Below are 26,874 nucleotides of genomic sequence, written 5' to 3'. Positions count from 1 at the left end.
TTGCTCTGCATTTCATGATTTTCTCCTCCCCAGAAATCATGGTACATAGTAATCCAGTCAAAGTCACATTCTCTTATTTGTAGCTGTCATAACTATGATGTACTTAAGAATGTGGAGTCTGTTGTCCTCTGTCTGACCCATGCACAGAAATCACAGGCATTTCTAAGTCCTTTTGAAATTATTCTTCATTCTGGCAAAATGACTGGCTTTGAAAACTAACTTAAAAACTCTAACCCCCACACCCCAGGTTAGAAATTACATGTTTGTGTAGCCCAATGGCATTTAATTAAATATTGCCATTCTCCCATTTCAATATTTAACTTCATTTATTTCCCCCCCATATTTGAAGTAATTTATACTTAGTGCCATTTTCCAGATGCCTCTAATTTTTGCCAGAGTTGCAACAAAATGAGTGAGGAGATTAGAGAGTTGTTTTTTTAAAGTAATTCCTCATTACATGTAATTTCAATAATTTTGTATTGGTAATGTGCTATCCTTCACTTCCTCCCAAAATTATAGAATTAAGAACTAGAAACTATTTTAGAATATAGATATTAACCTCAGGCCTTGACCACCTCACCAGCCTGCACAATGAGCCCCAGAGATACTGAATGTTTTGCTTGATGTTGCTCAGCCTGTTTTCAGTAGAGAAATCTAGAACACATTCCTCACCTGTTGTCTAGTTTTTTCTACTAGTGCACAGTAACTTTTCACTTGTTTTTCATAGCATATAGTGACAGTCGTGCCTAGGTAAGGCACAAAGTCGTTCTTTCTTTTTTAGGAATAGAAGTTACGGAAAGGATACAGTAGTGTTATATTCCCCTTTCTGGCCTCTCTTAACAGGTTACATTTAAATGGCTTCAAACAGAGTTGTAGGAATGAAAATGAAGGTGTCTTCAGAAGGCTGATGGAGAGAGTGAGCAACAGGGGGAGATCTAATACAGCCTTTTGGATTCATTCTCTTCTAACCCTTTTAAAAAATTATCCAGACTCCTATTGGAGCCAACAGAAAACATCTGTTGTTTTATTTATAGCCACAATTTCTAAGAAGCATATTCTATAGCAGATGAAAAAGTAGTTGACAGCTCATAATTCATAAAGTTACTGAGGCCTAAGCTGATAGAACAAAATGTACAAAACTCCCTCCTGTGGCTCGGGCCTTATCGCTTCCCTTTCAACTGAAGACAGAAGTGACTCTGCAGAGAAGTGGGGCATAGATTGTTGTGGTCTTTAAGACCGGCAACTTGGAGATGACAAGGCAGAAAAAAATACACCCACAGGGGTAACAACTGCCCCCACTGTGGGCCCTCAGGAACCAGCCTGACTCCCTCGTTCTTTCTCATTAACAGCCTTACAAGTATTCCATTATAGGAAACCAGCACTTTCTTACAGTCCCCACTTTGAGCCAGAAAGTTTCAGTGGTGTTCTGGCCACAGGTTGTCTCGGAGGTGTTTCAGTCAAGAGTCTAACGTGTTAATTAAAGACTGGAAAGTTCCCGAGTCAAACTGTATCTTTTACTTTTCTTTCACCAGTTGGGTCTAGTTTATATTGACATAATCACTTTACCCTGTTGATTTTTATGCAATTACTAGAGCAAACCCACTCCACAGATATCACCTCTCTGTATTTGTTAGCTTATTTCTGAGAATCTTTGGTAGAACATAAATAAATGTAACCATTATATTTTATATTGTGTGGCAGTTTTATCTGCAGTATCTTCTATGTATCAAAAGTAAAAAGAAAAAAAAAGTAACTTGGCCTGATACAAATAATTCTCTACAACATAGTACTATTTATTACCCTGGAATTTTTTGAAAACGTAATGGTGTGGTCTAACTTCTGCCTAAATTGATCCATTTAAAATTTTTAAAAAATCATAACCAGAGGTTTTTGATTTCTTAAGCTAAGAGGTGAATTACCTCTTGTTTCATTAATGAACATGATATATTGTGAGATAGGAGAATTTATTAATCCAGAAGTAATCACCTCTGTCTTAAGTGAAAGTATTTTGCTCCATTTCTTTAAAAACTATGATTCTTCATACAGGTAAGGATTGCATTTACTTTTATCTCCAAATTGTTATCCTTTATAAAATAGAGATAGCTGAGACTTGTATCCGTGGTTTTTAGAACTTTGTTAATCAAAAAATATCTGACTGCCTGTAATCCCAGCACTCAGGAAGCTGAGGCAGGAGGATAACTGAAAGTTCAAAGCCAGCCATAGTGAGTTCAGGGCCAGCCTGAACTACAAAAGGATACCCTGCCTCAAAAAATATATATATATACTACTAAATACTGTCTTATTATCTTATGTATTTTGTCTTGTGTATTTTATCTTTTGTATTTTATCTGTTAGGGAATTTCCTATTGAATATTTTCAGGTCCCTTTCATGCCTTTTTCTTTCCAATTACACATGCAGTTCATCTTTTTTCTTTTCTCTCCCCTCCAGTCCTGGGCACTTTCACACCTTTCCCATACTTATTAAGCATATCTTACTAAGATTTCATCTTGAGATCCTTGGAAATATAAATTATAAAATGTATATTTAAAAAAATATTTGTAGGCCTTTTTCCCACCTGGTGATTAACAGAGGAGTCCATTCCACTGAAAATGATTAAGTTGGCCAGTTATTTTTAGCTAAATAAAATCCACTACAACTTTGGGGAAAAATGTGCTTAGTTTAGCCTTGTGAGAAAATATTTAATAAATGCTGTCCTGAGAATGTTTAGCCTGACTGAGTGGGCTGGCCAGGGTTCAATCTTGATAAAGCAGAGGTGATGGCGAGAAGCTGGCCCACCAGTCTGAGCCCAAGTTGAACGAACACACTTCTTGTCACCAAGGGCTGTAATGGTCACCGAGTACTTTCCCCTCATACTGTGCAAAGAGTTTTCACCTTTGCCCTTGCTTTGTAACCTTCAGTATAGCATCACACTGCGGTGGTGTCTGCTTGAGGAGGCAAACCTGGTTCACGGAGTGGTTAAGATTGTCTGGGAAATCGATCTGTTCTTTCAAATTCCAGTTCTGTCACTGCCAGCATGACTTCAGGCTGATTGCTTAATTTTTGTTACTCTCACTTTCCTTATATGTTAAAGAGGACAATGATAATACCTTACCAGGTTGTACACATTAGATGGAATAAAGCACTGAGCACTAAAGGACACTGAAATGGTTCCATACAGACAGCTATCAGCAGTAGTAGTCCGCGTCTGCAGTCTACCTTTCTCGCACTCCCTGTTTCTTTGTACCTCTTCCCCAAGCCACAAAGCAGATTTAAAGAGCCTGTTCGTGGCCTGAGCTTACTGTGGGGCCTCAAGTGACTTGTGACTCAGGCCGTCCCTCCCCACACTGTGGCATAGCTCAGGGGCGCTGAGTGACCGAGCTCTCTTGCTAAACTCTGTGTTGATCCCTGAGCAGGTAGGTTGCAACCCTATTCACTGTACAGTCACCAGCATCCGCCTAGCACAAGTGTCTGTATTTGGGCACTGGGGTCCTGTGTAAGGGTGGCCTCTGAAGCCCAGGGTACATGGGCAGAAGTTGCCAGTCTGAGATTCTTTTTCCTACAGTGATCTGGATTTTCTCTCTCTGGTCCATGGCTCATCCTCCATTCTTTTTTTTTTTTTTTTTTTACTTTTTGGCATCAGGGATTCAACTCAGGACCTTGTGCTTGCGAGGCAGCTGGCTGAACCACTGAGCTAAATCCCCAGCCTGTTTCTTTATTATTATTATTATTATTAATTTTATTGGTACACTTTAGGTATACAATGTAATGAAGTTCATCATTGGAAATTTGCACCTTTACATAATCCATCTTGGTTCTTATTTTTCCCCCTTCCCCTGCCCTCCCTTCAACCCCTCCATCACTCCCTATTTACAAAGATTTTGTTTCCATTTTTTCATTTTCTCATATTAATTCCATTCCCTTCTTTCCTTTCCCCTACTCCTCCTACTTCCACTTCGCCTTTGCCCCTTTTCTTCCTATTTCACATTATCTATTATATCTTTTAGTCCTTATTTATACTTTGTTTCCCACACTAGAGAAACTATTTGGTATTTACAGATGTGTGTCCTATTTATTTCATTTAAGAGTATCGCCTCAATGTGCATCCATTTAGCTTTAAATGTCTCTAATTTCTCATTTTTTATGGCTGAGTACTACTCTATTTTGTTAAAAAAAAAAAAACAAACCCACATTTTCTTTATCCAGTCTCCGGTTGATGGGCAATGGGCTGCTTCCAAGTTTTAGCAATTACAAATTGTGTTGCTATGAACATGGATGCACATATATCACTGTGGTATGATTCTTTTAATTCTTTGGGGGAGATACCCAGCAGGGGGATAGCTGGGTCAGATGTGACTTCCAGTCCTAGTTCTTTGAGGTATCGCCATAGTGATTTCCACAATGGTCGCACCAGTCTACACTCCCACCAGCAGTGGAGCAGGGTTCCTTTTTCCCCACAGCCCCGCCAGCATTTCTTATTGGTTGATTTTATAATAGCAGCCATTCTTTCTGGAGTGAGGTGGAATCTCAGTATTGTTTTCATTTGCATCTCTCGAATGACCAGTGATGTTGAACATATTTTCATATGTATATTTGCTATTTCCACTTCTTTGTCTGAGAAATGTCTGTTTATTTCAGGTGCCCATTTTTGGATTGTGTCTTTAAATTTGGGAGGTCTGAATTTTTAAAGTTCTTTATAGATTTTAGATAGTAGACCTTTGAGGAAGAGCAGGTGAAAATTTTTTCCCACGTTGTGAGTTGTCTCTTCACACTGGTGGTGGTTTCTCTTGCAGTGCAGAAGCTTTTTAAAAGGAAGAGATCCCACTTGTTGATTGTTTGTGCTAGTTCATGGGCAACTGAGGTTTTGTTCATAAAATCTTTTCCTACATCAATGCCTTCAAGAGTTCTACCTAACCTCTGTTCCAGCCGCTTCAGTGTTTCTGTTTTAATATTTAGATCTTTAATCCATTTTTATTTTAGTTTAGTGCTTGGCAAGAGATATAGGTTTAGTTTTCATCTTTGGCAGGTTGAAACCCAATTTTTCCAGCACCATTTATTAAAGAGGCCGTCTTTCCTCTAGTGAGGGTGTTTGGCTCCTTTGTCAAAGATGAGGTGGCTGAGTGTGTCTGGAGTTGTTTCTACATCTTCTAATCTGTTCCACTGGTCCTCCAGTCTGTTTCTTTGCCAGTACCATGCTGTTTTTATCACAGTAGCTTTGTAGTATAGTTTCAAGTTGGGGATTGTGATACCCCCTGCCATGTCTCTGTTACCTCAAATTACTTTTGCTATTCTGGGTCTCTTCTTGTTCCAAATGAATGTTTGGATTGTTTTCTCCAGGTCAGTGAAGTATGCTGCTGGGATTTCAATTGGGATTGCTTTGATTTTATATAGCAGTTTTGGAAGTATGGTCATTTTCCCTATGTTGATCCTTCCTTCTCAGGAGCAAGGGAATGCCTTTCCATTTTCTGATATCTTCTTCAATCTCTCTTTTCAGAGTGCTGTAGTTTTCAGAGAAGAGGTGTTTGATTTCTTTTGTTAGGTTGATTCCTAGATATTTCAGTTTCTTTGATGCTATTGTGAAAGAAATTGATTGCCCTATTTCTGTCTCAGTGAGTCTGTTGTTCGTGTAGAGGAAAGCTATTCATTTTTGTGTGTTGACCTTGTATCCAGCTACTTTACTGAATTTGATTATTAAGTCTAGAAGACTTTTGGTGGAGTTCTTGGGGTCCTCTGTATAGAATATCATATCATCTACAAATAATGACAATTTGACTTTTTCGTTTCCTATCTTTATTCCTTTTATTTCTTCCTCGTCTAATTGCTGTGGCTAACGTTTCCAAGACTATATTGAACAGGAGTGGTGATGGTGGATATCCTTGTCTGTCTTGTTCCTGATTTTAGCATGAGGGATTTCAGTTTTTGACCATTTAGTATAATATTGGCTGTTGGTTTTTCGTAGATGGCTCTTATCAGATTGAGGTAGAGACTGTGTATTCCAATTTTTTGTAGGGTTTTTATCATGAATGCATGTTGATTTTGTCAAATGCTTTTTCTGCATTTATTGAGATGATCATATGGTTTTTGTCCTTGGCTCTATTGATATAGTGTATTACATTGATTGATTTGCCTATGTTGAAGCATCCCTGGGATGAATCCCACTTGGTCAGGGTGTAAGATCTTCTTGATGATCTCTGCATTCTGTTTGCCAGTATCTTATTAAGGATTTTTGCGTCTATGTTCATTAGTGAAATTGGCCTATAGTTCTCTTTTTGGGTTGAGTCTTTCTTTGCTTTGGGGATCAAGGTGATGCTTGCTTCCAGGAATGAATTTGGGAGTGTTGCTTCCCTTTCAATTTCATTGAAGAGTTTAAACAGTAGTGGCATTAGTTCCTCATTAAATGAATGTCTTGTAGAATTCAGCCGTGAATCCATCAGGACCCAGGCTTTTTGTAATTGGTAAATTTTTAATTACATTTTTAATTTCATTGATTGATATTGGGTTGTTTAGAATTTTTAGGTCTTCATTCCACTTAGGTAATTCATACTTATCTAGCAATCTGTCCATTTCTTCTGTGTTTTCCATCTTATTGGTGTGTAGGTTCTCAAAGTAGGTATTGATGATCCTCTGGATTTCTTCTGGGTCTGTTTTAATTTCATCCTTTTCATTCCTAATTGCATGGATTTGGGCCTTTTCTTTCCTTTTTCTGATAAGGTTGGCTAAGGGTTTGTCAATTTTGTTGATTCTTTTGAAGAACCAACTCTTGGCTTCATTGATTTTTTTTTTTTTTTTTTTTTTTTAATCGTTCTTAGTCGCCATTGCACTGATTTCTCCTTTGATCTTTAGAATTTCCTCCCTTGTATGAGCTTTGGGTTTGTCATGCTCTTCTTTTTCTAAAAGCTTGAGGTTCAGCATCAGGTTGTTTAATTGGGCTCGTTCTGTTTTCCTAATATTTATGAGTATTCACTGCTATGTATTTCCCTCATAAGACTGCTTTCATTGTGTACCCTAGATTCCCATATGTTGTATTTGCCATTGTCATTTAATTGTAGAAACTGTCTGATTTCTTCAATTTCCTCTGTGACCCATTGGTTGTTCAGAAGTGTGTTTTTCAGTTTCCATGTGTTTATGAAATTCTTCCGGGTTCTTTTGCTCTTGATCTCCAATTTCATCACAGTATGATCTGATAATATTGAGGGAATAACTTCAATTCCTTTGCAATGACTTAAGCATGTTCTATGAGTGAGTATGTGGACTGTTTGGGAGAATGACCTGTGTGCAGCTGAAAAAATGTGTATTCTGATTTGGTTGGGTGGAACACTCTAAACATCTGTTAAGTTCATTTGTTCAAGAGTTTGATTGAATTCTAGTATTTCATTGCTTATTTTTTGTCTAGTTGATCTATTTGTGACAGTGGGGTACTGAGGTCCCCCACTACTGTTGTATCAGTGCTTATATGATTTTTCATGTGTGTTAGTATTTGTTTTATATAGTTGGGCACACTAGTGTTTGGTGCATATATGTTTATCATTGTCATCTCTTCCTCTTGGATTGTTCTCTTCATAAGGATGTAGTTTCCTTCTTTGTCTCTCTTCATCAGTGTTGGTTTGAAATCTATTTGATCTGCAAAGAGGATAGCTACTCCTCTTTTTTTTCAGGTTCCTGTCACATGGAGTTTTGTTTTCCACCCTTTAACTTTTAGTCTATGAGTTTCCTTTTGAATTAAGTGTATTTCTTGTATGCAGCATATTGTTGCATCTTGCTTCTTGACCCCTTCTGCCAGTGTATTTGTTTTGATTGGTGAATTGAGACCATTAACATTGATGGTTATAACTGATACATATTGACTTATCATTGTCATGACTTTTTCTATTTGTTGAATTCTCCCTCTTTGCATTTAATTTCTTGTCATGGCCGATGGATTCATTTTTCTGGGCTTCCTGGGATTGTGATTCTTGTTGTCTTTTCCTAGGATATTGTGTAAAATTTTTTAGAGTGCTGGTTTGGTATTCATGAAGTTCCTAAGGTGCTGTTTTTCATGAAAGTATCTTATTTCTCCATCAATTTTGAAAGATAGTCTTGCAGGGTACATCATTCTGTGTTGGAGGCTGTTTTCTTTTAGGGCTTGAAATACATCTGTCCAAGCTCTTCTTGCCTTGAGGGTTTGCATTGAGATGTCTGCTGTGATTCTGATGGGCTTTCCTTTGTATGTGATTTGGTTCTTTTCTCTAACTGCTTGTAGAACTTTGTTCTTCTGTTGAGTTTCTGGAATCTTAACAATTATATGCCTATGTGTAGATTTTTTTTGATCAAGGCTAGTTGGAGTCCTGTATGTCAAGTTCTTTTCCCCTGGTTGGGAAGTTTTCTTCTATCACTTCTGTGAACAGCGTTTTTATGTCATCTGCACTCTCTCCTGTTTCTTCAATTGCAGTATTATCTTCTATATCTGAAATTCTGTCCTCACCTTGGTTTATTGTGCTGTGTAAGCTTTAGTGGAGTTTTTAGTGTCCTAGAAATCTGTTTGGATCTGTTTTATGTATTCCATGTTTTTCTATGTTGGGATTCCATCATGTTCCTAAGCTCCTCTATTTTTTTTTTTATCTTTGACCTCTGTGGATTCATTAATCATGTCTTGCACTATGGGCACAATCTCTGCTGTTATTTGAGAAATTATTTCTGACTTCATTTTTTCCAGATACTCTTTTAGAGTTGCCAGTTCCAGGAATCTAGGTGGTTGACTTATTAGATCGTTCCATCTCATTTCCCTTTGGGGTTGCTTTAGGTGATGTGGAAGTCTGGTTTTGAAACTTGTTTATGTATCTTTTCATTTCAATGGGGGTTTGGGGGGGGTGGGCAGGATGTGTGCTGCTGGAGCCTGTGCAGCTCACCTCCTCGGAACTGGGGGCAGTGGTACGGCCACCTAGAAGGTTCACCTCCTCTGCCTCAAAGTTGGACAGATATGTCATCCCCCATTCTTGCTACTGAAAGTGAGGACCACCAGTGTGGGCACCCCCAGAATCCTGTTGGAAATGGAGGATCCCAGATGACAGCACTACCTGAACCTCTGCCCTCGGGAATATTCTGACACATACAAAGTGTTTACTAAGTGCCTATAGAATTTGTTTGACATTGACTTTTTCTCAACAAGTTTTTGTTTCCCTCTCTTTGTTATAGTTACTGATATGATAGTGCAGAATATCACAGCAGAATCTCATAGACTGGGTAGATTAAGCAACAGAAATGCATTTGTCAAGCTCTGAAAGCTGCAAGTCTAAGATCCAGGTGCAAGCATGGTCTGGTTCTGGTGGCCTGACTGCCTGGCTTGTAGGTGGCCACCTTTTTGCTGGATCATCACATGGGAAGGGTAGGGGGCATTCGTTTGTCACAAGGGCCTCATCCTCTTTACTGTATCCTAACTCAATTTCTTCCCAAGGGCTCCGTCTCCAAACAGCATAACTTTGAAGAACAGGGCTTCAACATAGGAATTTTGAGGCACACAGTTCAGTCCATAGCACCTGATTACTGCACCTTACCTTGAAATGCAGCAAAAAATAGGTAGATGAATACTTTTCAAATTTATGACAAAATGTTAATTGTAGAATGTAGGTAGAGGATGTATGGGTATTCCTGAAGCAGTTGTTTCAACTTTTCAGTATGTTTACGATGTTCGAGAAGAAAACCCTGACTAGAGTTAGCAGGATGGAATCTAGTGATTGTTTTTGCTGGTGATTTCCATCCGGGTTTTCTTCAAACTGCCTGTTCCATGTAGCTGGGCTAACTTGCCTCTTTGGCAGTCCCTCTTTCCCCAGGCTCCCTCTCTTGGTCAGCCAAGGTCCACTGGCTGTGTTGTCACTGAAGTTCCAGCCTGGATCAGAGACCTCTTCGTAGGCTCTGGCTTCACCATGAATGCTTTCTATCCAGCTCCTCTCTTTGCCCACCACCAGCCTTCTCCGAGTCGGGAATACTTCAATTGCTTATGACATTGGGGCTTCTCCAGTTGGATTTTAAGATCCTGCTTTATTATTTATAACATTTTAGCTGACTCTGAAATTTATTGTCAAATACATATGGCAGAGAGCTGAGCATCTCCACATGTTTGCCCCCAGCTAAGATTGCCTGGTTCTTTTGTAATGCCCGTACCTCTGTCTGCTACCAACAGCGGCACCCATCGCCTTGCTGATTATACTGTTGATTATCCACTAGCACAGTAATTTGCAGTGAAGGAAAATGTCTTGACTTCGTTAGTGAGAGGGTGCAGAAACTGATATTATCAAGATAGCTTCACTTGAGCCCATCAGCAAGTATTAAGGCTATTTCCTTATGAGATTGCCATCACACACTCTTATAACAGTTACCCTTTAAATTAGGGAGGCTTAGTGGAAATTTTGGGAAATATATCATCAATTTCTTTCCTTGACTGGGACTTGTATGCTCTGGTGGGTGGAAGATAGGCCCAAGCTGAAGTCGTGGTTACTAGTTAGAGCTTTGACATTGGCCAAGCAACTTACTTGCTCTAAGTCTCTGTTTCTATACCTCTAAATTGAGGATAATAAAGACTATACATTTTGACTTCTAGGAGAACTAAACAAGAGCATGTCTGTAAAAGAGTAGAGATGTGATCCCAGTTAGCGTTCAGTAATACTCATTCATTTGCTCAACACAGGTGGCCACTCTGTCTTTCTTTCATTTTTGGGGCCATCTGGGTCATCCTTACTATGAAATCTTTGTAAGCCAACAGACCAGAAGAGCAGCCCCCCTTACAAATCACTGGCCTCTGAAGCTGATTGGATGTGACTATAAATTATTTTCAAGGCCTGGAGAGTCCCTTTCTTCCCCATTTACCTCCTGCCCAGCATTTTAATTTGCCATCCACTGTAAGTTGTCATCTACAAATCAGACTCCAATTTACACGATAAGAATCACAGTTAATTAGGCTACCTGTCAAAGATAAAGTGTAATCTTGCATTTCAGTGATCTCTTCACTCTGAGACTAGCTAAGGCCATGAGCAACAAAGCTGTAATGTCTGCTTGTGCTTCATTAGAAGATCTTTGCCTGCTGTTTGTTTCTGATGCCAATCTGGTGTCTTAAAAAAAATTAAATGGACCAAGAGCCTCACATCCCTGTCATTTGTTTTTAATCTGCACAACAGAAGAGATAAGTGGGAGAAGATAAACTTCAGATATTAAAGACTAATTAGTGCAGAGTATCTGAAAAGATTTACAGACTTCTAATTTAGATCTGTTGGCAACTCTATTAATAAATTTCCTCCTACTGGTTATCTCTAAAAATGTAGTTATGGCTGAAGATTTACTTTCACATCTTTTCTTTCTACTCCCATTTTCAGTTGCCCATACTCTCCCACCTCCTTCCAAAGAGTTTTTGTTTCTGCCAAGCTTAGTGCAATTTATTATTCAATCATTGCACCCTCATTTTTTTCTTTACCTTCAGAAAACTGAATTTGAATAACGCAGATAGATCAGCATTGTAGTCCTTATTGGGAAAAAGTCTGATAAATTAAAAGTAATAACGTATTTGGTTTGACCTCCCAAAAGATACTGAGCATTGTTTGTAGAAAGAAAGGCAAGATATTAATGTCTACTCTGTCAAAAGTGCTTCTAGTTTGCCACCTTTAAAAATTATTGAGAAGATCCTAAATAGTTTTTCATCTTAAAATTTGCCATTGTGATTGAGTTTTTCAAAAATTAATATATGTTACATCAATAATTCTACTGTTAATAACATTTGTGCTTTCCACTTACTAGGTGACATGCCTCCCAAGCTTATTTATATTAGTCACTTAATTCTTATTCACGTAATTATCTCCATTTTACAAATGAAAACTTGGGGTTCAGGTTAAATAACTTGTCCAAGATTATATTCAGGGAGTGGTAAAACTGGGATTAAAACTCAGGACTCTGGTTTTCAGTTTGTGCTTCTAGTCATTTCCGTGCTACTAATTAAATAAGTATGTATCAAAATTAAGGAACCTATAGTTCATTTTTTGCTTTGTTTTTGTCTTTTAGCATTCTCATCTTAGCCAAAGAGCACAGGCCAGTGTTTATTGAGGTATAACCCACAGAATTTAAGAAGTTTAAATTCAAGCTATTAAACATTATACATATAAAGAATAAGATTTTTAAGGCCAGACGTGGTGGCACACATCTGTAGTCCCAGCACTCAGGAGGCTAAAGCAGGAGAATTGCTGTGAGCTTGAGACCAGCCTGGGCTACATACTAAGTTCAAGGCCAGCCTGAACCACATAGTGAGACCCTGTCTCAAAAAAGAAAAGAAAAGAAAAAAAAATTGGAACTTTTGCTTACCAGAATGTACATACCTTTTTTTTTAAAGTCATATGAAGGCTTGTTTCTGACAGAAAGTTTGGGTTTAGTAGCAGTTAGTACAGATTAACATCTTGATTTAATATTGATCCACATTTGCATATACATCTCGGTGTGTTTGGTATTACAGTTTTAGAGGTAAGTGGTAGTTTTTCACACACTTTCAAGCCATTTCCATCAGTAATGAAATACTCGGCTTTGGCATTCTCTGGACTCCTGGTGTTTCAGCCTAAACTTTCCACTCAGCCCTGCCAGGCACTAACTTTAAAATACCTTTTTTTTTTTTTTTTTTTTTAACAGAGAACGCCTCCAAAAGGTGCAGCTGTGTGCTGGTTTCATCTTGCACTGTGCAGTGGTGTTGGCACCACTCGATGCAAAGAATGCCACTGTCTCCCACACGCCGCTGGTGCCCGGGACTGTTGAGGCCTGTCCATGTTGGTGGTTTGGAAGGGCTTAAATTTAGAGAGAAAGCTCTCGCCTGCTCTTTACAATTGGCTGCCACCAGGGCAAAGGGGGGAAAATGAATGGGTGGAAAATGCAGGCTCGTATGTGTCATCAAAAATTTTTTCTACAGGAAGCTGGGACACCTGGTTCCATGGTGTCCTTGTCAATATCAAAAAAAACTAATTCCTCTTTTCTTTTGAAATGCTATGTGTCTTGGATTCACTACTTTCAGACCTTTTGACTGTTCTTTCTTCATTTCTTGTGCAATACTAATTTCTCTTGATGAAAAATGATTCAGCTAAGTGAAAAATGGGGGTTGGACTATAGTAGTGGAATCTACAAACTCCCAGATTCTTAAGAGTGGACTTGGTTCTCCAGACTTAGGGTGCCACAGTAGGCTTCAAACCAAAATGCATTCCTCACTCAGGTATAAAAAAGCCTAAAGAGGACTGACATGTATACTTTAGAAGGATCATGCTCAGTTAGTTTGTGTTTTGCTTGATAGTTCCACCCTATAATTCTGTGTTTTTTAAATCTTTTGGTCCCATTATATTTTGGTTTATCGGACTGTCTGATGTGATATTTTATCATGGACTTGTCACAGAATGGCTTACCAAGTTGAGTAATTTCCAGCAATTGTCATTTCCTGTTGGGATCTCTAAAGAAAGACTAATGAAAAAATGTTGACCTTGTGTATTTAATGGAATTAATGAAGTAGTTGATTTTAGGATTGTTGTAAAAATTAATATTTTGTTTTAGAATACTTCTTAGAGTTTTGATAGTAATTAATTCCATTGTCTGAAGTAGATGATATAAACTCGAGCAGCTCTGAGTTCTGAGGTCCTGTGTCGAAATATTTCTAAAAGGGAAGTGAATTGAATCACAGTCATCATCCTAGGGAATAGGGAGACCTTGGATTGTTATTTTTAAGAACTGATCTATCCTAATAAATTTTACTTTTTAAAATTTTAATTGTAAAATCTTGATCAACTATAATGATTTATACCTTTGAGCAGTATGTAAAGTTTTTTTCCAATATTAAAAATTCAATGGGAAATTCACTCATTACTTTACAAAAGGAGTACTTTTGTTTCCTACTGTAGGTATGTAGCCAGCTTACCAGCCTGCTTTTCTTTCTTCCTTTTCCTTTCCCTTTCTTCTCCCCCCCTCCCCCAATGATCTGGTGATTATTTCGAGAAAAGTCTCAGTGTTCCCTCATAGATACTTGGTATCCATCACAATGCTTTTTAGAAACTTCATCTAACACCAGAATGAGTAAAACAAATGATGTTTTGTAGCTCAGGATAACAGCAAGTAGACTAAAATGTTTTTCCCAAAGAAACTGAGAAGGACAAAGAAAAGAAAGAATGCTTTGCTTTTTAAATTTTTTTCAGCTGAAGTGAAGAAAGAGAGATGGAAACCCTTTTGTATGTAGCATTTCCCAGCTTAGCAGTATAACAACTGTGGGTGCATATTTCAAACACAATTAGATGAAATCTTTAATTATCGTTTAATTTAACTTTCATATTCCCCTGCAGAAGTGATCATGTTGATAAGATCCTGGAAGGAGATAAACATTTATTAAGCAATTTCACTTTTGGTGCCAGCATGGAAGTTTTTTTTTTTTTTTATTAAGTAAATAGCCTTATTTATGAGGGAAAGGGAAGAGCAATTGGCACATTAGTTGAGTATTTTGTGGGTGTGTTTGTCTGTGTATTTACTATTTAATCTTTAGCTTTTTGAGTTTTGGGATATGCTAAGACCCATTGGGTTGAGAGGAATAAGGAGAGATGCTAAAGTGAATGCTAATGAGTAAATACTCTCTACCATTTATCCATAAGTTTCCCTTCTTTTGCATATACTGACTGAGTAATAACCAATTCCTTCGGTATAGAAGGTATTCATCAGAGAAGATACTTTTGTGAGCTTAAACATGTATTGAGGCTGGGCCGGGGATTTAGCTTAGTGGTTCTACTGCCTGCCTCACAAGCGCAAGGTCCTGAGTTTGATTCCTGGTACCAAAAAAAAAAAAAAAGAAAAGAAAAATGTACTGAGGCCAAGGGAAGTGATTTACACCACTAGAGGAAACGAAAGGGTGTGTTCTCCCATTTTATAATATTTCTTTTTTAATTTTACAGTGCTTTTAGCTAAAGACTGAAAATTTAAAGACATGTACATTTTGAATGCTTTTCAGATACCTTAATAGTTTATAACATTTAGAGACTTAGAGATGTCATTGCTGGATGCTTTTGGGGGAGTCGCCAAAGAAAATCTATATGGTGCTATGGAATTTTCCTCCATAATTTATCTCTTCTCCTTCTCTCCTGGGTAGTTGTGGTAGCTAATCACACATATCCACCCATCACAGGACGTATTGCAGTCTTTAGGGTCTTAGACCAGAGGGTTGAAGGTTGGCAAAATGAATTAAGTCATAGTTCTCTGAGGGCAGAATTTAATACACCTTTACTTTTGCATCATGAATCTGTTGTTCTGTGTTGACTCTTACTACTTGAAATATGGACCGAATTAGAAATTTGCCCAACATGGTATATGGCTTATAATAAAGAATTATACCATTAAAATCTTAGTGAAATAAGATTGCAGCTATATTGAATATATTTAGCTCCCTCTTCTGGCATATTTTGAGCAAAATATTTTTACTTAAAAATTTTGGGGGCGAGCGGAATATGGTTGTCAATTGTAACGTTAAAATAAGTTGTTTATAAATACCATCCAATTAGATTTCGTTTTGTGTCATTAAAATTGGTAAAACATACAAATAAAGCATGGAAACAAAACTTATAAAAACCTTTCATTTCTTACTGTCCAAAATGTGCACAAGCAAATAAAGGGTTCACTAGCAATTACACAAGAACTTAATTTGATGTCCAGTGTGCAGCCAACTCTGGTGCTTGTAGGACCAGAGTACAAAAGGAGGGCGATTACCCCAAACCTAAATAAGTTAGCTATGCATCATGTTAACAAACCATTCACTAAAATCTGTTCTATTGTTCTACCTGGGCACTGATATTTTCCTAATACCAAGAGGCCAGATTTGAGTTCCTATTTCTTGGGCTCCTCGGAGTGCTGCCCTAGAGCATGGTGAAATGGGGAGGGTGGCCCTGCTCACCTGGCTTCACTTTGCATACCCAAACTCCAGTCCCACTTAGCCCACCTGTGGGGTACAGTGTGCACCCAGACCGGGAGGTCTGCACTGGAGAGAGGCCATAGGAGTTCAACTGGCAAGGAGATCCGGATTCTGGGTAGGCACTCTGAGTATGTCCTGTGGGAGAGGAAGCAGGCATGTTCCTTAGCCCAAGAATGTGCAGCCCCGTATAGGAGTCCTTCCTACTCAGTTCTTGCGTTTGCTCCTATCAGATGTAATTAAATTACTTTGTGTTGGAATATTCTTCATTGTGGTCCAGTGCATGTGACTATCCCACATGAAATGTAATGTGGCATTTTGTTTGTTTGCAGCTTTGACCCTTCCAGATCTGGCAGAGCAGTTTGCACCTCCTGACATTGCCCCACCTCTCCTCATCAGGCTAGTGGAAGCCATTGAAAAGAAAGGTAATCAGATTGCTAGAGGGAATCAGTTTATTGTTAGATGCTTATCTCAGGGCTGCAATAATTTGTATGTATCTCTGGGGCATTCTGTAAATAAATTTTTACTACCTGCTCTGTGCAGATACTGGGCTAGACACACCAGATATTTGGGTTTATGTACTAGGGAAAGGTTTTTTGAGATAGGGTCTTGCTATGTAATTCAGGCTGCCCTTGAACTCACAGCCATCCTTCTGCCTCAGCCTCCTGAGTGCTGGGATTACAGGCATGCACCACCATGCCCAGCTTCTGGCCTGTGATATCTAACTCAAGACTAACATGTAGTTACTGTATGGAAACTATTAAATCCTCCATCATTTAATAAATATGATTAACTTGCTTCTTAGCAGCCAGCTGGTTTTGCCAAAATTATTGACATGCCAGATAAGATTAATGGTAGGAGTTGACTTCCAAGAATATTTGGTACACCTCTAGAATAGATACTGGATGGAAACTGGAATGTGTCCCTGGCAGCAGGCTCCTAGGTTCTCTAGAGAGCTGTGTTTTGCATACACAGTCTGTTTTGTGTCCTAGGTCTGGAATGTGCGACTCTATACAGAACACAGAGCTCCAGCAATTCTGTAGAATTACGACAGCTTCTTGATTGTGGTGAGTATCATGAAGCTACAGATACAAATGGGAAAGATAGGTCTTACCTTTCTGTTTCTGCTAATACACATAAAAAAATTATCTAATCTATACAACATTCTAAGTTTCAGGGGAACCCAGAAATCAGGCAGAGTTCCCTCAGCCCTGTTAACAATACAACTGATATAGACCTTTGATGTTTAACTCCCTAGTGGGAGTGTAAGTGTGTGCAGTTTGCCTCTGGGCTCTTCAGCCATCATCACAGCTGGGAGCCCCTAGGGTCTGCAGGGGTTGCAATGGAGAGAAGCTCTTGGAATTTCTCTGGCTCTGTGTGTCTACCATCTTCCCTTGACCCTGCTGTTGACCACATGGAATTCATCTGAGTCAGCTAAAAAATATTTATAAGTCTATGTCCTTTTACAGAATCTCTTGTGACATCCTCTTCCTTTCATTACCTTTCCCTTCCATTTAGTTGACTTTCTTCCTTGCTTTTCCATTATCATATTTACATCAGGTAATACCACAATATTGATTTATTTCATGGTGTGCTGGTAAACCACTCTCTGGAAAGAAAAAGCCCTGGTTTGTAGTATTTGCTCATTTCAGTGCTGTAAGGTGTCAAAATCCCCACTCTGGTGGACTTCAAGCTAACCAACCAAATGGCATCGATTGAGGAGCTGAGAGCTGAAAACATTGGGCTCCTGTGAGTCACTGCAAGCCAGTGCCAGCACACCACTGGTTAAGTGACACTGATTAACTCAGCCAAGTGAGGGCTTTATACAGTAGTCACTTTGCCCCTTCCTTGCTCTAAAGAAAACAAAAAACAAAACTGCATAAATCATTTCACTTGCCATCATTCCAGCAAATCATCACATGTCAACTTCTAGAATCACTCCACCCCTTCATTCCCTTATAGTACTTTCTTGTTTGTTTCCAATTTGGATGTTTGAACCAAAGAGAGTAAAACCTAGTTCTGGAAGAAGTTCCTTCAGAAGCATAATTGCCCAGAAATGACCACATAATATAGTAAATGAGAATTTGAAGTCTGAGGCAGCTTCAGAATGAGGCAATTTAGGAAAACTTTTAGAAAAGATGTTTCTTGGAGGGAAGAATGAGACTAGATCTTTATCAGAAAATGCTTTCTTTTGAAATGTACTGTTCAAAGGTTTTGAAACTTAAAAGAAAATTCTTTTTTGAAATTCATTTTCCCATGGTCCACAAGAACCAGCCTCAGACATACGGGGCATATCATCTTTGCAGCTGTGTCTCCTCTGCTCTAAGCAGGGAAGGAAGTTAGAAAGCAAGGCGAAAGGCTTGTTTTTCTGTATTCTGACAGCTTTGCCAGGGTGTTAAGGAAATGCTAACTTTTGTTTTCAGCCAGTTGAAATACAGGTACATGTTTTGGTCAGAATATTGGTCAAATTGAACATGTTAGGAGTCACAGGAAATGCTAAGACATCAGCATCTGATGAAATGGAAGTTATTTGAGAACTTAGTGGTTAGGTTTTTAATGTGCCCAATGCAAAGTGATGCAGGTTAGCTGAAAAAAAAAAAATGTTTTTTCACACCACCTGTGGGATGGCCTAAACCAAGATCACATCATCATGTCATCAGTGCATTTTGACAGGCTTTCCTTCCTCATTGAACTCAATAACACACATGTAGAAAACTAGTTTCGCTTGGATTCTCTGTATAAAAGTGAATTTTTATGGCCCCCTCAAAAGTTATCCAAACTTTGAGTGGACCTACCAAAACTTTCCAGCTTGAAGATTGTTAGTACCTATATTATACCACCCCATAAGAAGCTGCAAGATAAGTCACTTACACCTGAAAAAAAATCATGGCCTTTAAACAATCCTGTGAATTTCCAGTGTCTGCAAAGGAAAGATATGGGGGACAAAAACCCCCACTTTTATTAACATTTGCTGTTTATTTCATCTACACATTAACTTTGTGCATAAGTATTAGTTATTCTAACTTTAAGAAAAGAAAGCTGACCCTCAGGTAACTAAATTCTCTTAGCATTTTTCAGTGGCTCAGTGGCAAAGCTTGTTTCCAAAGTGTTCTTGATACAAAAGTTCTTGGTTTGTTTTGGTTTTTTTTAACTATTTTTACCTAAAATGAATTATTTCTTTCATGTCTCATTTGAGGGTTTTTTGTTTGTTTTTTTTTTGTACCGGGGATCAAACTCAGGACCTTGTGTTTGTCAGGCAGGTGTGGTGCTGCTGAACTACATCCTTGGCCCTGTCTCATTTGTTTTTGTTTTGTTTGTTTTTGGTACCGGTGATCGAATTCGGGACCTTGTGCTTTCGAGGCAGGCGCTGGAACCACTGAGCTAAATCCGCAGCCCTGTCTCCTTTGAGTTTTAATGGTATAAATTTTCTCCTGACGTTCTCTTAACCTGAGTCAGGCATGCTCAGCCTCAGCACTATTGACAAGTTAGGCTGGATAAATCTTTGTTAGAAGGGTAGATGACGATCGTGTACATTGTAGTTTGTTTTGCCACATTCCTAGCTCTACCTACCAGGTGCCAGGAGCATCTTCCCCAAGCTGTGATAACCAGGACTGCATGTTTACAAACCCTGCCAAATCTCTCCCACTCCCCAGCCCTACTCCCAGTGGGAACCGCTAACCTAGAGAGGGATTGGGCAGGGAGGGGATGCCTTTCCAGTGGGCAGGAGGAGTGATACGTTAGAGGTTTTACTGGTTACCCATCAAGAGTAGTTGCAGTGAAAAGTGAGGTAGAAAAGAACATCAAGTCTGCCAACCCAGATCTAGAGAAGTCCCCCCATGACAGCTATCAGAAGAGCCTGTCAGGCTAATTTTAATGCAGAAAAGGACTATTAGAGAGCAGAAGTCATAAACTCCAAGGAACTTTAGAAAGTTATGTTACAATAAATAAATATTTAGAAAAACATACTGTGTCCTCAACTCTAATGGAATTTGACATGTAGTGAGCTTCTCCAAAGACCTGTGTGAGGCTGTTTCATTCAGATACCACTGAAGTTCACTGGAACACACACATGGTTTCAGAGAAGAGCTTTGGTGAATGAACGTTAAGGCTTTGTGGCACAGTCCTTGAACCTTTAACATGTTGTGTGTGCTGAGCCCAGAGGGGTGCAGGAAGAGTAGGTGATAGCCACAGCCCTTCTCTGAGGCACCCTGTCTGGTGGGAGACACAGAATCGCCATTCTGTTTGCCAAGTGTCATGATAGAGCGCCTGCTCATCAGCAGTGCCACAGCACAGAGGGAACCCTGCATGAGAGAGGGACACGTGGATATTTAGCATATTAATGTTGAGATACCATTGCCAAATGGCTTAGCACGTTTTTCAGGATGAGCACATTCAGTAATACTGATTTACTGGGCGAAGACATGTTAAATGAAGCATACAAGGGCAAAGTATATGGGAGGCCAGAAGCTTGCCAAATAGTCAGTGGGTGTGTAGTGTTCCTGTAGTGATACGTGTACCATTTTATTTAACGGTACTTAATTATACCAGTAACTGCACATTTTCAACATAGATCCTTTGTCCAAACACCTAGTGTGGCCCTCCCACACTTGTTAAATATGTGATATGTGTCTGGTTAATTTTTGTAGGATATTTAAGAGACATAGCACTTTGTTTCTTCACCTTCTAAGATAAATGATCCTTTTCCTACCCACACTGCATATTAGGGTGACTTTTCTTTTTTTTTGGTACCAGGGATTGAACTCAGGTCCCTGCACTTGTGAGGCAGGCGGTGGCACCACTGAGCTAAATCCCCGGCCCAGGATGACTTTTCTTAAGACTTTGTGGTTTTGTGTTACAATATTTGATAACCTTTGCCTACTTAGTGTACCATGTTTTGTTTATAGGAGTGATGGCAAGTCTTTTAGAGACAGTGTCCAAACTGCAACCCAAAACCCACTTATTTATCACAAAGTGCCAACACTACAATTAAACCTGAATACTGAGATTTTAGTTTAGAAAAAAATAACTTGTACATTAACATCTTTTGTCTTAAAGGAAAAACAAATAACACACATCCCACAGGTTTGGCACCACTGGTTTGGAGGAATGTGTCCAGGAAATTTCTGTAGCCTTAGTCTCAGTTTAGAGTAATGTGTAGTAATAATCGTACTTAGTTCCATTGTGTCTGGGACACTGCTTTCTTCTACTCCTGCTTAAAACACCTTGGTATAGCTTCGATACTTTCTCCTTCTCTCTTAGGCTACTACCCAATCCAGTTGATCACCAAGAATGTTATTTCTTGATAATGTTCACTTCTCACTGCATTAGAATTCAGACCTCATTACTTTGTTTCTGATTACCAAAACCAGTGTCTTTACTCCCAGCAGCATCCTTTTCCAGTTTACTCTTAACACTGCAATTAATGAAGCCACATAAAAATGTAATGTTTTGCCCATCAGCCCACCCTTTCTCCTTTGCATACATGGGACCCCAGGTCACTTTTGTTGTGTTACCCTTCCTTTCGCCAGTGTGCATCCTTCAGCAGCATCAAATGCCTCTCCTGGTTTCTAGCTGCCTGTGTTCATTCCTGCGCCAGCCTCATTGCTCCTCCTGGGCCTGGTGCCTTTTTCCATCCCACAGACTCAGTGCCATACGTTATGAGCACGCATCATGTTTCTGATCAGTATCACCTCTCTATTGAATCATTCAACCTCTTTTCCAGCTGAGGGATTTACTGAATAGATACGTTTATCTTACCTTCTGCCATAGGCTGATGCCCACAGGTTAGATTAGTCATACTCAGCATTAGGGGGCAACATCCAGAAACTGCTCAAATTATTTTTATGGATATTCTTCAGATTTAATTCTCAGTGCATGTTTGTTTTTGTTTTTTGGTACTGGGAATAGAACTCAGGATCCTTGACCCTGTGCTCACGAGGGTAGGCGGTGGCACCACTCAGCTAAATCCCCGGTCCCTCAGTGTAAAATTCTGTATTATCTTAGCAGTTAATCTTTCACTCTGTTAGGTTCAATTTATGTTAATTGTGACATAGACTATTTGTTAATTCAAGTTGAAGGACATTTGAGAATTTGCATTTCTCGTCTTCCCATCATGGTTTTAGGAAACATTTGCCATATGTAGGACCCATCTCAGTCAGGTCAGGATCCCACTGCAGCGGGTTTTGGAAAGGTGGTGGAATTCCATGGACTGGGTGGCTTACAAAATAAAAATGTATTTCTCACAGTTCAAGGGGTTAGGTGTCCAAGATGAAGACACAGGTGTGTTTGCTTTCTTCTGAGGCTTTCAGATGGTGACTTCTCCCTGTGTCCTCACATGGTTCCTCCTCTGTGCAGGCATCTGTGGTGTCTGTGTGTCTTCATCTCCTCTTCTTATAAAGACACCAGTCAGAGTGGAGTAGGGCCCACTCTAATGGGCTCATTTTAACCTAATCAATTCTTAAGGGCCCTATCTCCAAATATAATCACTTTCTGAGATATTGGGGCTTCAACATATATATTTGGGAGGGGCATAATTTACCCATAATAGTGCCATTATGTTTTGTTGCCCCAGAGTCTGGGAATATACTAGTGTATCACAGACTAGGAGCTAGGAATCCTAATGCTTACAATGTGTGGCACAGACCTGCATGGAGAAAAAATTATTCTACTCAAAATTTAGGAAAAAGTCCAATGGGAAACACTCCTAATAACTATTCCATGGCTTGTGTTTGTCCTTATTTTGCTCTTTTTCCTGTGTCACAATTAAGTTCCATATTTGGAAAATTGACCCAAGTGAGATATAAAATAAATGCCTGAAATATTTCTTTTTGAAATATTTCTTAAACTGTTTTTTTTTTTTTTCCTAGATGTTGCCTCCATGGACTTGGAAATGGTCGATGTACAAGTTTTAGCAGATGCTTTTAAACGCTATCTCCTGGACTTACCAAATCCTGTCATTCCAGTAGCCGTTTACAGTGAAATGATTTCTTTAGCTCAAGGTGTGTTTTCTCTTCTGACAACTGCACGGAACATATTTCAAGATGGGAATATGCTTGTAGACTATGAAGTGCACTGTATAAAGACATGGTATTTAGAAGGTATTAGTAGTAAGCTGCCCCTTCCCCTCACTCCCACCAGAAATTTCCTCCCTTATCAGAGTATCCAGTTCTTGTTTGCTTAGAATCTTGTCCATGAGTTGAACTGGCTGATTGACTACATCTGACTACATCTGTGATCAGTAGTGACTACATCAGGAGATCACTACATCTGTGAAGGGCACACTGTTCCCAGTACTAGCGTTAGATGCAGGAATCTAGGACTAGGATCCAGTGACTGGATTGTTCTTGCACCCCACCCCCTCCACCGCCCAAGTGCCCACAACAAAATGTGTTGGAGGAGGAGGGCTCAGTTCTGGGAGGTAAGGCGCAGTTCAGTGCTTTGGGGACAGGAAGTTGTGGTTCATAATCTTCAAAGTTAGACCTGCGATACTTATCTGATGCTCCTCAGAATTAGCCAATCATATTTGGAGCTGCTTGGTAGAGGGCAGATTTTCTGCCAGCACACCCTGAACCTCTTGTAGTTTTTTTTATATGAAGAGTTTGTTGCATTTCCATTTGACTTGAGATTTTTACTTTCTCACAATGCATTTTCTAATGAGAAGGACAAATGTCCTGTGCACCTCTCTTGAAGACTGTGAATGACTCCCTCTGTACCTAGAGGAACGAAGAGACATGGTATGGGTATATTCATTCACTGACTCTTAGACATAGTCTTATTCTTTTGTTCTTTCTTTTAACTTGTAGAAGTACAAAGCTCCGAAGACTATATCCAACTGTTGAAGAAGCTCATTAGGTCTCCTAACATACCTCATCAGTATTGGCTTACGCTTCAGTATTTGCTAAAACATTTCTTCAAACTCTCTCAATCTTCCAGCAAAAATCTTTTGAGCGCAAGAGTGCTTGCTGAAATTTTCAGCCCTATGCTTTTCAGATTTCCAGCAGCCAGGTGAGTGAAATAAGAGAAATGTATGTTGGGGGAGCTGAAGTTAATCCTAAATTGACTGGTCATCAAACGTATTCTCAGATTGACAGTTATGAAATTAGATTATGACCATGCAGATTAAGAATATGTGGGCTGGGGATTTAGCTCAGTGGTTCTGATGCCCGCCTCGTAAGTGCAAGGACCCAAGTTTGATCCCCGGTACCAAAAAAAAAAGAATATGTATGTCCAGGCTCATATTGCACACATCACTAGATTGTATATAAATAAAAATGTGTTTGATTTTTAGGTATAAGTTTTCTAATGAATCCCTCTTTCTTGCAGCTCTGATAGTACTGAAAACCTCATAAAAGTTATAGAAATTTTAATCTCAACTGAATGGAATGAACGACAGCCAGCACCAGGTAAGCTTTGCAACATTTAGCATTCCTTTGTTTGTTTGTTTCTTTGTTGTGTTTGTTTTTCTAGCCTTAGAAATGGTGGCTTTAGCCAAGTGCAATGATGCACTTCTATAAGCCCCACTTCTCAGGAAGCTGAGGCAGGAAGCTCACACGTGTAAGCCTAGCCTGCAGAATTTAGCAAGACCCTGTCCTCAAAAGGGGTGGGAATGCATCTCTCTGTAGAGCATCTCTAAGTTTGATCCTCAGTAGAATACATACATAAGTATGTATGTATGTACTAGATTTAGGCTTACATATGTACTAGATTTAGGCTTCCTCTGAAGTGAAATAAATTTTGGGTAGATTACAGTCCATAGTTATGTGTTACTTTGTAATTTATTTCTTAAAAAATGGAGTAGTAGTGTATTCAGTAAATACTCAGATTTCAACTTTGTGGATTTTCAATTTATCTTTCCTTTAGATCAGAGTTAGGAGAACTGTAGCTATCAACTTCTAGACTTCTAGTTGTTGCATAAATTTATGGAGTTCATTTTAGTTGTTGACATTTTTGTTTTTCTTTCTAATACTTATAAAGTAGGGGACTTATAATTACTGTGTAATTTAAAGTATTTTGGACTGTGTGTTTTGGAAATGTGTATGCTGAGAAGTGTGTGTCAAGATAAACACTGTCCATAATGCCAGCAGTGTGGACACGGTGTTCACTGCAGCAAGGTGGAGGTGGAGCACGCCAGACATTTCTTTGAAAGCAGTCAGTCATTTAACAAAGCAGGAAATGTAGACCATGTGAGCATTTGATTTCATTTAAAGTGATGTATTTCTCTTCTACTGTGGAGTCCTGACAACCTCACTTTGCTATGTGTGGATTAAAAGTTGGCTAACAGAGCTTGGTCATTCAATATAGTGATAAGGGTCCTATAGGTAAAATTTTAGGAGCAGGAGGAAATGTTGCTCATAGTCTGAATCTATGCCTAAATGCAATGAAAAGCTATGCACTTATTACTTCTGATACCAATGTACACAGATTGCTGTGGCAGGAGGGGGCCCCAGTGACCAGTGTCTCACATGGGCTTAAGCTGTGCTTCTCTTTTGGACAGTGCAAAACCAGATCTAGTTATTTGTATCTGGGAGAGGCAAGGGCCTGGGCTTAAAACTCACCTGCAAGGGTGGGATATAGATATCCACTCAAGATGCAGGTATGGGGAAGGGCTTCTGTTGTGAATAGGGCCAGGATACAGTATCAGAAGGGAGAGAGGCGTCCAATTTAGTGCAACGATGGCATGTGCCAAAGGGGCCAAGCCACAATAAGTGAATATTTAACAGTGATGCTCAGAATGGCAGGAAAACTGCATCAGAGAAGACTGTCAATAGGTATGCTCAAAGGGATTCATCTCGTGAAGAAACTTGGGTCATTTGGTAATGGGTTGGGAGCTCTGTGTTGGTGTTCAGAGTCTGCCTCTAGACCTAATGGGAAAGATGGGAGTGGGGCAGGGAACGTGGCACTTGAGCCCTTATTGACTACCCACCCAGACGTGAATCACACAGGTTGGAAGGAAGAGTTCTAGCGAAAATAGGCCGGCCCTGCTCAAAGAGCCAAGCCAAGGTCTTTGACTTCTTCCTGCCCAAGGTTGAAGTGTATTTTATAGTTCATCTTAGCCAAAAGGCCAAGAGGCAATTGACAAGAATTTTAGAAAGGAAGGAGAGCTATACCCTGCCAACAGGAGATACACATGGAAGGTCAAAGTCAGACAGTGCTTGACAGAAACCTACAAATGAATTGACCACATGGAGCTTTCTAGAATTGCTACTATACAGTGCACTGGAATCAGTGGAAGAATTTAATTAGTCTAACTGGTGGAAACTGGTTAAATGTCTTTTATCAGCCTCAGCTTAATTCCACCAAAGTAAAAATTTATCAGCAGCCATTTTCATAGTGTACCCTGAAAGCTGCTTGATTCATCAAAGGACCCTACCTTCCTCTACCAAGAAATTGGTGTGGTGATTTCAAAGGAGAATTAGTTCCATCACTTCTGCTAAAGCATGACAGAGCCTTGAACATTTGCTAAATCATCTCAGTATTCATGCTGCTTCTTAAAAAAACAAAAACAAAAAAACCCTAAATCCAAGTAATTTTTAAACTTTGGCTGAAGCCTTTTTCTCCTTTGTGTGGTATCTTCACTCTGAAAACTGTATAGGCCCTTTGGAATTAAATAATGTTTTGCTCATTGTGAAAACATTACACTACCCACCCATAGGAAAGAACTGCCCTTACCCTGAACACATCTGCATTCAGGAAGCACTGTAGTGCAGGTGACTGGCAGGGCATCCTGGGGTGATGATGTCATTTGTCAGTCCTGCTAGGAAGGCGGCATTTTCCCAGAGTCCTCCATCACTGCCCCAGCATGTGCTAGTACCAGTGGGCTCCAGAAGCGCCTCACTGGCTCATCTGCTGTGAATGGTCATAAATCAGCCATTTGTAGTAACTTTGTAGCTGTGAATAGAAATGAGGCTTGGATGGTATTTAACAGGGACAAAAAGTGAGTGTCTATTATGGG

At 39.4% G+C, this 26,874-nt stretch overlaps 1 protein-coding gene and 1 long non-coding RNA gene across 6 annotated transcripts in view; one reads left to right on the top strand and one right to left on the bottom strand.

The window, feature by feature from the left end:
• Pik3r1 (phosphoinositide-3-kinase regulatory subunit 1) overlaps positions 1 to 26,874 on the top strand; it is a 138,040-nt gene that overhangs the window by 93,216 nt on the left and 17,950 nt on the right. For 4 of the 5 annotated variants that reach the window (XM_087189520.1, XM_004862838.4, XM_004862840.4 and 1 more), the window contains exons 3-7: positions 16,256 to 16,348; positions 16,916 to 16,990; positions 22,790 to 22,921; positions 23,726 to 23,927; positions 24,246 to 24,325. In XM_087189520.1, coding sequence (XP_087045646.1) covers positions 16,256 to 16,348; positions 16,916 to 16,990; positions 22,790 to 22,921; positions 23,726 to 23,927; positions 24,246 to 24,325 — 582 coding nt within the window. The remainder of the gene's footprint in view (positions 1 to 16,255; positions 16,349 to 16,915; positions 16,991 to 22,789; positions 22,922 to 23,725; positions 23,928 to 24,245; positions 24,326 to 26,874) is intronic. The other variant, XM_087189521.1, reaches the window with a different exon arrangement.
• Positions 22,874 to 26,874, bottom strand: part of LOC110345489 (uncharacterized) — a 53,072-nt gene continuing 49,071 nt past the window's right edge. Inside the window, exons 2-3 of the long non-coding RNA XR_002388870.2 lie at positions 23,602 to 23,635; positions 22,874 to 22,994 (exon numbers count right to left, since the gene is read on the bottom strand). This is a non-coding gene — a long non-coding RNA (uncharacterized LOC110345489). The remainder of the gene's footprint in view (positions 22,995 to 23,601; positions 23,636 to 26,874) is intronic.

The sequence above is a fragment of the Heterocephalus glaber genome, unplaced genomic scaffold, assembly GCF_053883595.1.
Source record: "Heterocephalus glaber isolate CG9 unplaced genomic scaffold, H.glaber_assembly_v1.0 deba00001543, whole genome shotgun sequence".
NCBI classification, from domain to species: domain Eukaryota; kingdom Metazoa; phylum Chordata; class Mammalia; order Rodentia; family Bathyergidae; genus Heterocephalus; species Heterocephalus glaber.
Note: the sequence above shows the minus strand (reverse complement) of the source record. Positions and strands in the feature narration are given on the sequence as shown.